The sequence below is a fragment of the Lepisma saccharinum genome, chromosome 26 (assembly GCF_977018435.1).
Source record: "Lepisma saccharinum chromosome 26, izLepSacc3.1, whole genome shotgun sequence".
In the NCBI taxonomy this organism is placed as follows: Eukaryota; Metazoa; Arthropoda; class Insecta; order Zygentoma; family Lepismatidae; genus Lepisma; species Lepisma saccharinum.
Genome location: NC_139254.1, coordinates 8,714,356 through 8,731,239, shown reverse-complemented (window position 1 = coordinate 8,731,239; position 16,884 = coordinate 8,714,356). Strand labels below are relative to the sequence as shown.

The following is a 16,884-nucleotide window of genomic DNA, read 5'->3' as shown; positions in this document are numbered from 1 at the left end:
CCTCCTCTTGGCATAAGTTTTCTTTGTGAGTCAATTTAATCTGATCGTCACTCATCCTCATCATCGTGATTAGCTAAAGGTAGCAGAAATGTGACGCTACTAAAGAAACTTCCATTTGAAATCTTTGAAAGTCAGATCTGTAGACAGACCGTTGGACACTGTGTGGGTCTAAATGGTAAAAATATGTTCATTTTTGTGTGGTACTTGCATGACTGAATTGTGTGTCAGTAGCACGCTAGGACCATATCATTAATATTTCCTGCATAGTTATTTTGGAAACTTGTGGAAATATGTAGCACTGAGTGATATTGAGGGTGTGAGTGCATGTGTGTATGGCAGAATAATGAATTCAATACCAAGATGATGTATATGTTTAAATATGAGCTAATATTGAAGGATCTATTTTTCATTATGTTACCAATGAGATCCACTGGATTAGTTTTTGTCATTGCTTTAAGAACACGACATGCTCAGGGAGCTAATCATAACTAGAAAGTGAGATCCTAAACCACTGTGCAAGTGCCTCCACAGGGGGACGATCCTGGAACATCTTGATTGCAAAGTACCATTGGGAGACAAAATTATTATATTGAAATATTAGGAAAAATTACGTAATTGTTTTCCCAAAAACTCTGTAAATATTATCTGTTACTATCTTAGTGACCTAATGAACAGTGGTGTATTCTTACATTTTACTTGGTTTAATGCTGGTAAACCAACTTTTCTGGAAAAATTATGGTTGACAGACTTCTGTTTTTTATTTACTTGCATGCCTGCATTGGTATTTTTTTCTCTTATACCTAATTAATATATAATAAATATACAGGGTGAGTCAACAAAAATTACCACCGGAAATATTTTGGGAAGAACAACAAATATTGAAAACTACTTTCGCAGATATACGTTCAGCTACGTAAGGAAGGACGATTTTCAACACAAACTTACGTTTTTTAAAATGGAAACCCCATATTTTTAGTGCAATTGAAAGTAGGGAAAAATTAATTAGGAATGGCATTTGTTACATTGTAATATTTCAAGTAGTTCTCAACTAATTTTAATGTGAAGTTGACATTTGAAACTAACATCTTAGAAGTAGAGCTGTACGATATTTCGATATATCGATGTAGAGTCAATATTTAAAATATCGAAGAGTCGATATTGTAAAACTATCGACGTCTAAATCCACTATTGAATATTCAGTATTTTTCGATATTTTTTGTTGTTCGCGAAAAATTTCCGGTAGTAATTTTAAGTGACTCGCCTTGTATAGAATAAATAAGAATTGTTGCGGTAAACCAGCTCAAATTTCCAGAATACACCACTGCCAAAGAATGAAAACTAACTACTGCTTCACTTATTTTGAATGCATATTTATTGCAGGTACCATTCGTATAGTCCAACTGACCCTACTCTCAATGTTGGTTCTTGGACTCCGGGAACCATGTACTGGCCATCAAGACCAGGAGTTGACAGACCTTTCTCCCCGATCCCAACCTCTCCATCGCTTTCTCGACACTACCTACCATCAAATAGATGTTAGATGTATGGCATAATCTATTCCATATCACCATTGGACCAGTTGTCGTCTGTGGGTAAAACTTAGTCGAAAATGCCAAGAAAAAACTATTGAAAAACTGCCAAAATAGCTTCCCTCTGGTTCACTTTTAAAAAAAAATGAGACTGATCTTACTCTGTCAGTCCTGAAAATATAACGAAAAGATTTAGTGCATATTTTTTTGAAAAGAACATCTTTTGGGAAAGTGATGATGTAATGTGTATTACCTAAAATATTTTTTTTTTCATGTGTGTCTGTGATATGGTATTTTTCAAGTCTAACGTGTGTTTTTATTAGTGTCATAGTCATTGTATTGGAACAAGGTTTTTTTTAATAAAAAAACACCAAGAAATCAAAACGAACTGCAATGTTGTCAGATATTTGTGTAGTATGGAAAGAGATTGTAATTTGGTGCTCAGAAAAAATTACGAGATGTCTTCGAGACTATATTTTGCTTGTCAACTAGCATTTTTTTTCCTGCTGTGTATAGTGCGTCTGACGTAATGTTTTTTTCTAACTTAGTGTCTTGGAAGAGCTTGAAAAAAGAAGCATAATGAAATTGCGTAATTTATAACTATTTTAAAACGAATATGCCTCGGAAGGGCGTGGGCATTGTGATAGATGGTGCTAGTGTGTCCCCTTGAAAAAGTAACAAAGATATGATCACAACGATTCACTCAGTACAAATTCATTTACTTCCTTTTGTTTTGTACAGGAAAACAGATGGGATTTAAGAACAACCATCTTCTTATATAAAATTCTGAATTTGTATGTATATTTGTCGGGTAATTTTAGACAGGTACGTTTTTTTTCATCATAGTACACTTACGAATAGTGATGATTTCATGAGCATGTTGCCATAGGGAAAATTTTATTATAACTAATATCTTCCATTAAATGAATATCCAGAATGTACAACCATTTTTCTTTCTCATAATTACTGATGTTTATAATCAGTCGCAAGGTTTGTAATTGAAAGTGAGATATTATATTAATTGAAATAGTAACGATAGAAAATGTACAATTTAGAATACCATATGCATGTCAAGATTTAGATTTTGAAAAAAAATAATGTATAAACTATTAAAGATTTTAAATTGATTTGAATTTAAATATGGCTGTATAGGTTCTGTTAAAATGCCAAGAAATGCAGAATAATAACTAGCTATTGTTAGATTTTCCTCATTGGTAACCAGAATTGTAATAAATGTTAACTGGGCTTATTTAATTGTTGTGAATGGACATCACCGTGAGTTGACTAAGGCCTCGCTCCTTACTTGGTCACTTCTCGAAAACAAGATGCCATCGTTTATATATATATATTTATGAGTATAATTTAAATATTACCTAAGATTAGTCTGTGCTCTGATGTAGAGTTTTTTTTTGTTTTTTTGTAAATAAAATTATTTATTATTGTTCTATTCCTTTCTTTCTTTAAATTCTTCATTCTTAGATTTGGACTTTTAACCACTGTGTCCAGGGATTGAAGTACGATTTAGTAGATTACACACTACCCTGAAGACGGAGGCAGAATCAACCTCCGAAACGTTGGTATTTTAAAATTAACACAGTGGTTAAAAGTCCAAAAATAGGAATGAATGAATCACCACTGATCACCTAATTAGCTTGTTTGTGCATAAAGTAGACTTTCAACGAATACCACCAGATAAGCTTGTATAGTGGGCAGAATACTACATTTGTATACAGTATTGAAACTCTACAAAATTTGGGAAGGGGGATGGGTTATGTGAACTGTTGATGCATATGACAAGATATTATAACCAGTTATGACCTTCTGTCGTGACCTACCATAAGCTGGATTCATTAGAGGAGTTCAAATGACTCACGTTTATTTTCAGAGAAAAGTAAACATTTATTAACAATTTGTGAAATGACAGATTGTATTGACAGAGATGAAATCTGAAAATTTCATTTGCAAAATGTTGAAATAAGGGGTGTCTGAGAAATATTTTAGTTTTTAAAACTATTAAAATAAATACTTAAATTTTTTGTATAAAGATAAATTTATTACCGAAAGAAAGCTTAAACATTAAATTTTTATTTGTGGAAAAGAGTATTAGACAAATGGTGACCGTTCATGTTTCACATTTAGTTATTCTTGAACTAAGTTTTCGATCACCCATCGAAGTGAGGATCCTCACTTACAGACTGGCGCACAAGGACAACGTTCCTGTTCGATCTTGATGGCCTTGGACGTCCCCGCAGTTTACTCGTCATAGTGCTTCCAGTGTTTTCAAACTTTCTCACCCAATATTTAATTAAATTTGCGCTTGGGATGTCTCTCATTCCTGTCAGGTTATAAAGATGCTGGTACAAACGACGCACAACAACATAAGAATCATTATTTTCATAAAACACAAGAACACAAAAAGCACGTAGCTGCCCCGTAAAGTGCACCATGTCAACTAAATATTAACAATGTTGCCAAGCGTTTGCGATCTATCTCATTTCTCCGTAATGTGCAAACTGCCCCAGACGGCGGATTCAAAAACGAAAATATTTCTGAGACACCCCTTTACTTAATGTACATTCAAATCCTTGACAGTGTGGTTATATGATTACTGATTGTGGATGATACATGATAGTATTTACGTACAACTTCCTCCTTTAAATTATATGGTAATTTGCACTAGGTAAACCTAACTACATTGGTTAACTGATTTAAAAGACATTATTTATTATCAAGTAGCTGACCTCCGTGGTGGAGTGCTAACCACATCATACTACAATGCCAGTGGTCCTGGGTTCGAATCCTGACCTGGGCATGGATGTTCTTTTTGAATTTCCCTTCGTCACTTTATCATATCACTCATCGTTATGATTAACCAGGAAAAGTGGCAGAAAAGCGACACTAAATAAGAAAACTCAAATCAAATGTTAAGTAAATGTAGAGGCAAAAAGTAGCTAATGCAGTTTTCGTAACTAAAAAAAAAGAAGTTACTAAATTGGGCATGGACTGCATCATGAAGGTTCTCTCTCTCTCTTCCGCAGCATGTGTGTACCATCTTGTTGACCAATTAGGATCCTTCATTGATATCTTTATATATATATATAAATTTAAATTATTACACTTGTGAATATTTTACGACATCTGAGAGTTATAGGAAGTGTGGTATTTGAAAAAATTACCAGTGCGGGGGAAATTCCAGCAACTACTATTAAATTGACTGGATATAATAAAAATTATAGGGCTGAGCCGATACCAATGTAGAATCCAACTGATACTTTTCCAACATATTGGTCTTGCACGGGGTCCACAAAAATGCCACGTGATATTTTCGCAGAGACAAATTATTCTGGAAATGATGCAAATTTCAAACTTTATTTTTATTTTGCACGAAAAACTATTTTTTTGATTACATAACATCAATTTTAGTATTCTTATGTAATTCTTGATTATTCTAAAGCAAATTTCTTGGCAAGTTGATGCATACAATTGGAGAAGAATATTTACACACCAATATTGATCAATGTTTCGAACAGATTTTAATGTATCGGTATTGGTGGTAATCTGCAAGAGTATCAGTATCGGTTCAAAGTGGTATTGACTCAGCTGTAATAAATTATATATTTCCCCACTTCCCCCAAGTACTAAAAGTTAGCAACCAGAGGAGAAATTCCCCCTCATCAAATACCACCTGATTATGAAGGGAAACTACAAAATTCATTTTTCCACATTTAGATTGTTCCAAGCATTATGACATGCCTGATATAAGTTAATTCGATTGTGTCAATAGCAAATAACCATCATATTACATATCAGGGTTGTTAAATATTCAGGAACCCATAAATTCTAAAAGGTTCCGCTCAGAACTGGAACCTTTTTTTCTCGCACAATTTAAATTCGGTCCAAGTTTCGTATTGTTTAATTGAAAAAGGTTCCTGGACCGAATTAAATTGATCCGGAAAAAATATTCCTGGACCGTACTTAAATTGAGCCGGTAAAAAATGTTCCTGTATCGAATTGAAATACTTTATACTTACGTAAAAAGGTTCTTTACGGCCTAGAACCCATTTACACTTGCTGATTTTCTCTTCCGGGCGGGAATTGAATTTATTTAGAATTCCTGAAAATTAACAGCTCTCGGAAGGATCCAGAAATCCATACATTCTAATGTGTTCTATTTGGTTCCATAAAAGAATGGGAACCTTTTTTCTCGCACAATTTAAATTAGATCCAAGTTGCATCATTGGAAAATAGGTTCCTGGATTGTATTTAAATTGATCCAGAAAACAGGTTCCTGGATTGTATTTAAATTGATCCAGAAAACAGGTTCCTGGATTGTATTTAAATTGATCCGGAAAAAAAGTTCCTGGACCGTATTTAAATTCAGCTGGAAAAAAGGTTCCCGGACCAAATTGAAATACTTGACAGATAAAAAGGTTATTTTTATTGGCGGTTCAGAACCAATTTACACTTTGCTGATTTTCTCTCCTGGACCGGAATTGAATTTATTTAAAATTCCTGAACCTTTAACAACCCTCTTACATATATTCTTAGTAAGAAGTCCATGGTGAAACAGTCCTCTGAGGGGTAAAGTCTGCCAGTTTTCTTTGGCTGGTGTGGAGTCAGCATATCAAGCCCCATCACTGCTGAATTTGGCTTTTGAAACCATAGCCTGTACTATTGCTTTATAGTAGCTCCAGAATTGTCTTCACAGTGCTGGATAGACACTGAAATTTTAAAACTTCCACTTGTGATCAAACCTGGAACTGTTTGTACCAAAGATTACGTGGGAACCCTGATGGAAATTTATACTGTTTACAATAGATAGAAATATTTACTTGGAAATCTAAACACAGTAGATGTTTCAAAACCCTTGTACAGTAGAGAAACTACAAGTGAAAATAACTTCTTCAGTATTGTACTTAATATGTTTCTAGACGTATTTACCTTAAGATGGTGTCTGTAAATATTACATTTCATTCTTCCTTATTAACAATTTTTATTTATATCTGTTCGAAAATCTGAACACAGTAGATCTTTCAATACACCTATAGATCTACTGAAAACAATGCTTTCTTTTTCAGAAAGAAAGAAGAAAAACTTTTGTTCTTTTCTTTCTTTCTTTTCTTCAAAGGGAGAGAGAGAGAGGCTTCTATCTTTTTCCTTCTTTCTTTCGTTCCTTCAAAAAGAGAGAGAGAGTAAGATTATTTCCATAACAACCCTGACTGTTGTGCATTTGCAGCTTGGGAGCGAGTCACAACTTCCGAAGCAGACAACCAACAAGCGAGCTACTGAAGTCATTCCAACCCGGCACCAATCGCGGACCCTCTTCCTCATGCTCCTCGCTGTCGGTAGGCTCACTAGCTAGACTCGCGCAGTCAGCCAGAGCTGTTCCGAAAATAATCTGACTAAGTCCCTCTCTCTCTCTTTTTTCTTTCTTTTAGACAAAATTTTCAGCAAAGAACTCGTATTCTCAGAGGGGAGGAAATTTTCTTTCCCTTGTTGGGAAATAATTTAGAAATACAGAAGGGAAAAGAAAATGGAATGAGGGGAATTCTCCATCTCTCCAATTCAAGCAAATTCTGTAAAGGGGTCCCGGGTATGATACCCGATGGAGGCACATAGTGGTTCGGATCCCACTTTAAACTGTAGGTCCAGTCCCGATTAGATTTTCTGTGCATAAAGTGGACTTAAAACAACAAATCAATCAATCAAACACATTCTGCATAGAATATGTTATGCAAACTGCTATCCCAGGAATTAAGTGCAGAGTAGTGATATATATATACTAGGAATGGCCATTTTAGAAAAAAAAAGTTTGCCGATTTTCGAAAGTGAAAATTTGTTGCATTTCGAAAAAGTATTATTTCCTCGTTTTCACTTTTTCGTTTCCAGCCTTGTTGTTTATAGATTTTTTTTCATTTCTGTGTGCTTTTCTCTTTTCCAAGTTTTTCCTTTTGTTTTTCAATTTTTTAATTATAGAAAAATTTTCGTTTTTCGCACAACGTTTTTTGGCTCAATGAACTTGTTTTCAAAATTTTAGTATTAAATGGTAATTCCTTTAACAAATCCATTACTTGCTTTTCCATGTATACCTTTTCCCGAAAGGGAATTACGTTATCCTGTGGCTAGAGAGCCCTTGAAGGGCCTAGGTCTATCACCCGACTGCCTGTCTCCCTCCCACAATCCTACTTAGAGGTGTGGAAATCTCCAATGTTAAGTAATTTTAAATGTCTGATCATTTTGCTTAACCGGCATCAGTGGCGGCAATTGGGTTCCAAGGTGACAAAACTGGTGGGGGGGGGGGGCAAGAACGGTATATTTCCCTTTGTAGATAAGGTTTAGCATAGTGCGGGGGCAAAAGTGGCGAGAAATGAGGGGGCATCTGCCCGCCTCGCCCCCCTTAATCGCCTCCACTGACTGGCATCCATCTTTTTTCATGCCCCCCCCCCCTCGAACTACGAAATATTTTAATTTCATACATACAAAGCTAAACTTGAAACAAATTGACTAAAGCCTGAATCACACGGAACTGGAAAACCAGTAGGAATGCTCTAGTTGACGCTGGACTGGCTACCCATTTGCTAGTTTTCGCCTCACACGGTACTTGTTACACCGTAGATAGTCTGTCGTTCCCATAATGGCGGCCGCGCGAGATGTAAAGAAGTATCACTTCACACTTTTAAAATACAATAACTATTCAACCGAAAGGAATATCGCTTCGTATTAAATGGTTTTCGGTAGAGAAGAATGGCCCTGATAAAATACATGCTTTACAAAGTTTACTAAACACGTATGGAAGTATATTTTAGCTTTTTCAATCGTAAACATGCCTTTCGTGTTGTATGCACTCGGAAACCACAGACAAAAAACGCTACTTTGCAAACTCACAGATTATCTTCAGATGGGCAAACTTTACTCTGATTGGCTGTTTCACTGAATCTAGTCGAAGAAAGTTAGTAGCAATTAGAACATGACCTATTCCTGAAAACCAGTTAAGCAGTCAGCCAGGCGGCCATGATTTCTACCTAGAAAGTCAGTTCATCGCCAACTAGAGCATTCCAACTAGAAATCCAATTCCGTGTGATAGGGGCTTAAAAATAAGAAATCCTTGACAACCAGAAATGTGATTGGGGTAGTCTCACATATATGGCCATGTGAATGATGACAATGGCAATTAATTAAGATGTATAGAACTTTATCACATAAGCCTCACAGAGATGTCTGGAACTCACAATATAGATTTTGTGATTGATGTGCTACTGTGCGAGAATTGTTTATTGACTTTTTGTAATCTTGTCTGCGAGAATTGTTTATTGTTTATTGTAATCTTGTCTGTGCATGTGTGCCATTAGGAGTTCTTGTAGGAAAGCCAAGTCCTTGATATAAAAATCGATTAAATAGTAGTAGCAATAGCAATAATGATGAAAATTATGACAGTATAGTCAGGAATAAACGAACTTATTATACAACCTTTGTCAGGAAAGTTCCAGGACTGAGCTCGTAAGAAATAATTCATTCAACTTAAGAACTAATGGTCCTAGGTTTTGTCAAAATAGTCCCCTGGGCTATCTATACACAGCTGCCACCTAGTGTGTTTACATGGAAACACTTCCAAGGCCATTTCTATTCAGAACACATATCAGGTGACTAAATAACACCCATTTCTTGTGTTTGAATATCACAGGTAAATAATAAAAAAATCAGTCCTGGAACTTTTCTGACAAAGGTTGTACATGTATCCTTGGAGAGAGTCTTCTATTCCAAACACTGGACCAGACAATCCTTGATACGCTTCGTAATTTTAAGTAGTTATATTTTAAACCTCCCCGATGGTGTAGTGGTTACGTCGTCGCCTTGTAATCAAGGGGTCTTGGGTTCGATACCCGGTGGAGGCACAGTGGTTCGGATCTCACGTGAATGCATCAAGTTCTGACCTGGTGTATGTGATTTACCAATGCTCCGTAATAATTTGTTTCTTCCTTTCGTCATTTCACTGAAATTCTAATTAACTGTAATTAGGGATTCTTTTTCGTGCAATGGTAATTAGACGTTAGTGCTTCTACTTTAGGTTACATCTCGAGAGAGCACCTCTTCTCTTGATTGGTTTGTTTTATTTTACTTCGCTTCTTGTGCCACTTTTGGCTAATTTGCGAATATGGGGATGAGTGATGATATGATGAAATAGAATGGGCACTCACAAACATCCATGTCCAGGCCGGGATTCGAACCCGGAACTCCTGGTGTCGTAGCACTTGCCCCCTCTGAGATATCTGGAAAGACTATAATTCAAATTTAGAAATTGAGGCGTGAAAATATGGAAAAGAGGTGCCGTGAAAGACAGCAGATTAAGGGCCAGTTGCACCATCGCCACTCAATCCGCCACTTAAAAAAGTGCTGGATAACGACAGACGGGAGATTTAGGTGGCGGTGGGTTGCACCAAGCATTTTTATCCTCCACCTTGTAAGGTGGAACTTGCTTGCCGTACGACCTGGCAACAGAAACTGGAGAAAGTTGTGTTTTCGATTGTGTTTTGTTTATTTATTATGTGCTAATGTCTGCTTGTCAATTCCAAATGCATGCTTTTTCAACTGAAATATGGGTAGATGTCTGTTATATCGGAGACACATTAAAATCGGATATTTTGTGTTCCGGATGGTTCGTACTTACCAATTATGTATTGCGGAACATAGTTGAAGGTGCCATTATGCTATTTACACGAAAATAACTTCGATTTTTCACAGTACGAGTAATTATTTTGGTTCCTTTCTTCCGTTGCGGAACGTACAATATGGTGCGCACAACTGTGGATCATCGCGAGTCGTGCTTGTGTTTTGTCGATTTGGAGTGGGTATGCAGTGTTTCAACCTTCTTAACCGAAAAATACCTACTTTCGTGTTCATTATGTCATCACAAACCATTGACGGATAGCCCCAAAAACCATTCACTATAGCCCCACGAATCATTAACGGATAGCCCTAAAAACCATTCCCTATAGCCCCACGAACCATTGACGGATAGCCCCAAAAACCATTCACGATAGCCCCACGGACCATTTCCGGCAAGGTTAGGTTAGGTAATCATAATTAAAAAAAATCGTTAAAAAAAGGCAAGTTTGGAAACACTGGTGAGACCGCGTGACTTTCGACGCCTGCGCCATCTGCAGGTACATAATGGAAACAACGGCATAATGTTGTCGCTTTGCACAAAATGCAAGTTTATTATATCAAAAGTGCTTATTTCTTGTTGTGCAGCATTCTACGGTGAGAAAATACCTCCACGAACTTTCAAAACGCTACAGAAACTCATTTCCATAAGTAGTTTCTTCTGTAAAAATTAAGAAATGTGTCTCCGATATAACAGACATTTACTGAAATATGTTTAAAGAAACGAAATATTTATTGCAATAAAATGAAACAGCTGATCGAAGTAGGTAATGCATGTGTCGTACTCTCATTTAATATCAAATGTATGTTATATGATACAATATAACCCGTAAACTTTTCAAATTATTTTTCATGTACTTCAATTAACATAATGCAAAAAAGAATATTCCTCGTCCTATCTTTCAATAAGACATACGGTCACTTTTTTTTAAAAAATTAAACACTACTAAACAATGACCAACATTTTGCGAAGTCGTAACAAATGCAAGTTACATTTTTAAAATTTTTGTTCAAGGGTGACATATCTGCGTTTCTGTAAATATATAGAATAAGAAGAGGAATATTCTATTCTGTTGTTACTAATAATCATTCGTTTCTGTTAAAAATTTATCAGTCCGTTTTAGCGAATAGCGAGTATCAGTATTATCAACGTTGACCATTTTACAGGTTTCTTCTTTATTATAATGCAGCTTTTGTGCAAGATTAATATTGAAAGTTGGTTGAGTAATTACGATGCAATGAAAATTAATTTTTTGTATTCAAAACAAATTCGGATAGTACCAAAAATTGATTAATCAACTGTTCTATGTACAAGGTACATTTTGGGAATTATAATCATCTTAGCACAAAAGGAATAATCAAATAGTAATGTAAAGTACCGTAGTATTGTATGTACGCATGTTTTATTCTTATAAAGAATAAAAAAGAAACTCCAGGCTGTATATACTTTCAGAGATAGGTAGTTACGTGCAACGTTATATGCTAGCGCAGTGCAAGAACATATATATTTGTTTACAAAAAAACACTAATATCCAACCGAAAAATATACCTTGTACAGTGGGATCCATGAATATTACCGTGCAAATTGTCCATCGCCATGTTCGTGCACTTTATTTGACCCAATGAGAGCTTCAAGAATTAAAAGAAAACTCAAAACAAGGTGTTGACAAGTTCTGCACCAGTATACATAAAAATCCATCCCTTAAAAACCCATAGGATGTAAGAGAAAAATTAATGAAAATAGTCATGGACAATTTGCACGGTAATACTCATGGATCCCACTGTACATACGTACAAACTGTGGTCCTTTTTAGACGAGCTGCTAGGGACAGCATTAGCACCTTGGGAAATACATGCTAACAGCACCAAACCTGGACTGCCTAACCTATCCACGTATGCATATAATAGCTTAAATTAACAAATTATAACTTGCCAAACCTATTACATGCTTATTTATTCTATTATATGCCTACGTCGATAGGTTAGGCAGGTCAGGTTTGGTGTTGTTAGCATACATTTCCCAATGTGCTAATGCTGTCCCTAGCCGCTCGTCTAAAAAGGACCACTGCTTGCAAGCTTACCATTATCTTTGCTTGACTGTACATATGTATGAACTAGACGGTAATAGTACTACTACATATTATACGTGCATTCATTGCCAGTTATTATTCGGAAACAACACGTTACTTGTTTATTTGCAATGTTACATGCACACCAATGGCGACGGAAGTGACTAAGTAGAGTGTTTTAATTTGAAAAATTACAAATTACAAGGATTGCGAAAAATCAACTGATGCTTGGTGTACATTTCGTGTATTGTGTTGTTTGGTTGAAGAAATTTGTTACACATTTATTTATTTGGAACGACATTTTAATACAATTTTGCAAGCATCAAATGTATTACTTTAACCTGGAAGTCGGGAACGGTAGTTTTCATTTATATATCTGTACCCGCATGCACTCAAATCCTACTTACGAAATTACAGTGAAACTGCTAATCCTAATATCAATATACATTTTCGGAACACACCGAAATGACCACCTAATATTAATTTTTACACATATATTTATAAACGTTGCTTTATTTATTGCCGTTTCTGGGATAATTAACAAATCAGTCCTTTTTGCTGTTATTTGGTAATGAAAAGATGAAGCAAACTTTCGCAATTTACAACAGCTGATCGAGACTTTGCCATTTTATTAACTGCAAAAGTGCAATTTAAGATTATACTAGATACTGCACGTATCTGTTGGCTGCACAGTCTACTGCTTTTCCATGTTTATCTGACACTTAACGTGTTAGGCGGAGCCCCGACCACCACTTACGTTACGTGGGACTTTAAGTGCTAGGTAACGTTAGGCGGACATTGAACAACCGGAAAATGGTGTTAATCGGAGATGGTGCAACCGGCCCTAAGTGACAATGCAAATTATCCTCATGCTGGGGATGTTTTATGAGAATTCTATTAACTGGGGGAATGCATCCCACTTTCCCCCACTTTAAGCACTGCCCCCCACCCTCCTTCCTTCCTGAGAAAAAAATAGTGTTGCCCACGAGACGAGACTTTGGCCTGTCTCGTCTCGTGGAAATGCTGTGAAATGCTGTCTCGTCTCGAAAATATTCGTTTGTCTCTGGACACATGATCAATCTCGTTTCGTCTCGAATTTTTAAAAGCCTGTCCCTTCTCGTCCCGTGGGCAACACTAGAAAATATCCTGTGGCCGGCCTGCGCTTTTTCTTTTTCTAGTCAACTTGTGAATGCGGGTTCATTTCTTGCTCTCTGATTGGCTGTTGGAAAGTTACGGTGCTCTGATTGTGAGAATATCTTATTTGCGCTGTAGGATACATTAGGTTAGGTTAGGTTAGCAGCAAATTTTTGCTGAAAATAGGAAATAAGATATTCTCACAATCAGAGCAACGCAACTTTCCAACAGCCAATCAGAGAGCAAGAAATGAACCCGCATTCACAAGTTGACTGGAAAAAAAAATCGCGGGCGGCTTTGCTGTCAACGAAAGAACTTCCACATAGATTCTTTGCCAGCAGGTACGTAATTACGGCTGCCGCCGAGTGCGGCGCCACCATCGCCTTGTTTCCCGGGCAACCTGTCAACTCTCCGTACGCCGTGGTTTATAGGAGCGTGCTTTTGCCACAGCAAGAGATGTGAAGTTTGTGCTTACCTCGGAAGCTTCGGGCAGTGCAGGGTAAGTACGTGCACTTCTAATTTGATAACTAACGTCAAATGAGAACGATTCGGTGCAACATGGATACTTTTTTTTTCTTTATCTTGTCGTCACGTTAATTAATTAACAGCTGAAATTGTACTGTGATATTGATTCACACTGAATCAATCTTGTTCAAATCAAATCATAGTTTGTTTTAGGTTTTCGTAGCGCCCATTTCGACCCGCGGTGAACATTTTATAAGGCAACAGGAAATCGGTTGAGTAAAAATTGGCCAAAGAGTACTGGACTTCGTAGCGCGACGCACGAGACGGGGGAAGAGTTCAGTTATTTGTTTATGTCCTTGTTGGTCTGTTCGCGTGACTATTGAATACGCACGTATGGATTGTTTTTAGTCATGTGCTTGTGTGTTGCCAGGTCACCTGTTCTTTGTCACATGCCGCATTCGACCCGACAAACAGTACAAGGAAGCTCTCTAGAAATTTATACGAGAAATGCAGGCTTGACCAGGACTCGAACCTGGATCCCTGGCACACGGTGCCATTTCTATTCTAACTGAACTGTCGAACGAGCCATGATTTTCACTCCCACTGTTTTACCTGTGTGTAATTGTTTTTGTCAGTGCTATCACAATAGGATATGTTGCATTTAAAACATTCATCACGTCGGCTGTATATTTCTACGTAGCATATCTGTGTTTGTGCCGAATTATAAGGAAGTGATCGACATCTACTAGATTGCTTGTATTTGATGGACTAGAGTCTTATAGATGTCTCGCGGAAGTTGTTGAACTATTCGTTCTCAAAAGCTGACCTAGAAATTACGGTAACACTATAGTATAGGGGTGACGGATTTCTTCAAATTTACGGGAGAAAGTACTTACGGAAATCGTTTTCTGTAGCGTTGTGGAAGTTCGTGAATGTAGTTTTGATCCATTTTAATGCGAATACATGTTGTTTTCTGCGAAAATCTGTCCGACACGCTGTTTCTGCTGCCGCCATTTGCTTTCTGCACGAGAGCACAATGTTCCGTGTGTTTGATGACATAACCCTGTAGTCAGTGTTTCAAACTCGCCGTGTTTTCACTAGAACATGACTTGTCGAGTATTTTTATTTTTTTAACTATGCTTGCCTAACCTAACCTTACGGAAAATGTTTTTTGGGGCTAACGTCAATGGTTTGTGGGGCTAACGTCAATGGTTTGCGAGGTATAAGCATAATTTCAAATCCGGACACGAAAGTAGGTATTTTCCGGTGAACGAGGTTGCAACACTGCATAAATCGACAAAACACTCGCACAACGCGCGATGAACCAGTACACTGTCGCCATAATGTGTGTTACAGAATCTAAATAACAAGTAACAGTAAGTACTCGTAAATGTAAGAAATAGACATTATCTTAGTTAGAAATGCATTATTTCACCTTAGGAAATGTTCCGCATTCCAAAATAGTAAGTTAGCAATGTAAAAAAGTGCGAAATATATGATTTATAGGTGTCACCCCCATACTATAGTAGTACCAAAATTACATTAAAAAACTTTTTTAAAAAATCATTCATAGTTCTCTGCCTTAATATGTAGTGTTTCGCTACAACCTCCAGGTTTTCTAATCTTGCACCTTATTCTCCATATCATTGGACACTTTCGCTAACCTCCGTGGCGGAGTGGTTAGCTCAACGCGTTTCGGCGCCAGAGCTCCTGGATTCGAATCCAGACCTAGGCATGGGTGTTCTTTGCGAATGTTCCGTCATCAATTTCATCATATCACCCACATCGTCGCGATTAGCCAAATTGAACAGAAATGCGACGATAAATAATAAAAATTAAATCATTATTATTTGATACTTTCTTCTTCCCGGGGAGTAACGCAGCAACAGACCAATTTCCGGCGTGTCAGTGGGCGATAACCTTTAAGATAGCCTGCAGACTTCTGGCACGGAAATTCCGCGCGTTTCACGGTAGTGGGCGTTACACCATTTGATTTCAATAGAAGCAGGCAACAGAAGTTCTGTTGCGGACCGTTTACCCACTTTACCCCCCTCGTAAATTACGTCGATTTTTTTTAAAATCGACAGATTTCAATGTTTTACGTAATGTAAAAGTGGTTCCAGCGTTACGAAAGCACAAATAACTGAGATATTTGATCCCAAAGAATGGCCCACGTAAGTTAAAACCTGCAATTTCGGAGTATTTTCGAAGCTTTTTGTTATTAAAAACTGTTTGTATATACCCTAAAATAGCGAAAGAACACGCTGAAAATAACTATCAGTACCAAACCTAACAATCCTAACCTAAGTACGTAAAATTATAGCTGCTGTTGTGGAATGTCGATTGGGTGCTATATTCACTTGCGTTAAGCCTTCGGGCTGTTCTGCTTCACAGTAAAGTAACATGCTAAGGAAACAAACGTACTTTACTTCAAAATAACACATTTCCGAGAGCCAAAATAAACTGAAAACGTTCACAAACAATAAAATCTTCATAAACCATGGAAGATATTTCACTTTCTCTAGAGCAGTAGCCTACAGAGGGTCAAGGGTACTGTTCTGTTGCCGCGTTTACCCACGTCTTGGTGGGCGATATGTTTTGGCTAGTGACCCAGCTAACTTGTTTTCTCTTCTACATCACTTCCAGCATTACTCTTCTTTCACCGATCCTTCCTAATATAATTTCATTTCTTACTTTCTCTACCCATTTCAAATACTCAATTCTTTGCCATGGCCACATTTTTAAAGGAATTGGAGTTGGTAAGTCCAATTTTGCACAGTAAGGCTAATTGGGACTGGACCTACAGTTCAAGGTGGGATCCGCTCCACCCGGTATCAAAACCTGTACCACTTGATTACAAGGCGGCGACATTTTTAAAGCTCACATTTTTTTTTTCATTTCGCGTTGCTTCGAAACCACCTACGCTTTGATTTTTGTTATCTAGTGCCGGTTTTCTGACACCTTTGACTAATCGGGACGAATAATGATGTGATGGAATTCATAAAGGTACACTCGCAGGAAACATA

General features: G+C 37.1%; 2 protein-coding genes across 5 annotated transcripts in view; both read left to right on the top strand.

Moving 5' to 3' along the window:
* Positions 1–2,970, top strand: part of Nuak (Nuak family kinase 1) — a 173,222-nt gene extending 170,252 nt beyond the window's left edge. For 2 of the 3 annotated variants that reach the window (XM_083112315.1, XM_083112317.1), the window contains exon 16: positions 1,381–2,970. In XM_083112315.1, the coding sequence (XP_082968441.1) occupies positions 1,381–1,540 (160 nt within the window). In that variant the 3' untranslated portion in view covers positions 1,541–2,970. The remainder of the gene's footprint in view (positions 1–1,380) is intronic. The other variant, XM_083112318.1, reaches the window with a different exon arrangement.
* Positions 2,971–13,816: 10,846 nt separating this feature from the next.
* Positions 13,817–16,884, top strand: part of iav (transient receptor potential cation channel subfamily V iav) — a 208,395-nt gene continuing 205,327 nt past the window's right edge. The window contains exon 1 of one of the 2 annotated variants that reach the window (XM_083112163.1): positions 13,817–13,892. The gene's annotated coding sequence lies outside the window, so the exon portion shown is untranslated. Of the gene's footprint in view, positions 13,897–16,884 lie in introns of both variants that reach the window. The other variant, XM_083112164.1, reaches the window with a different exon arrangement.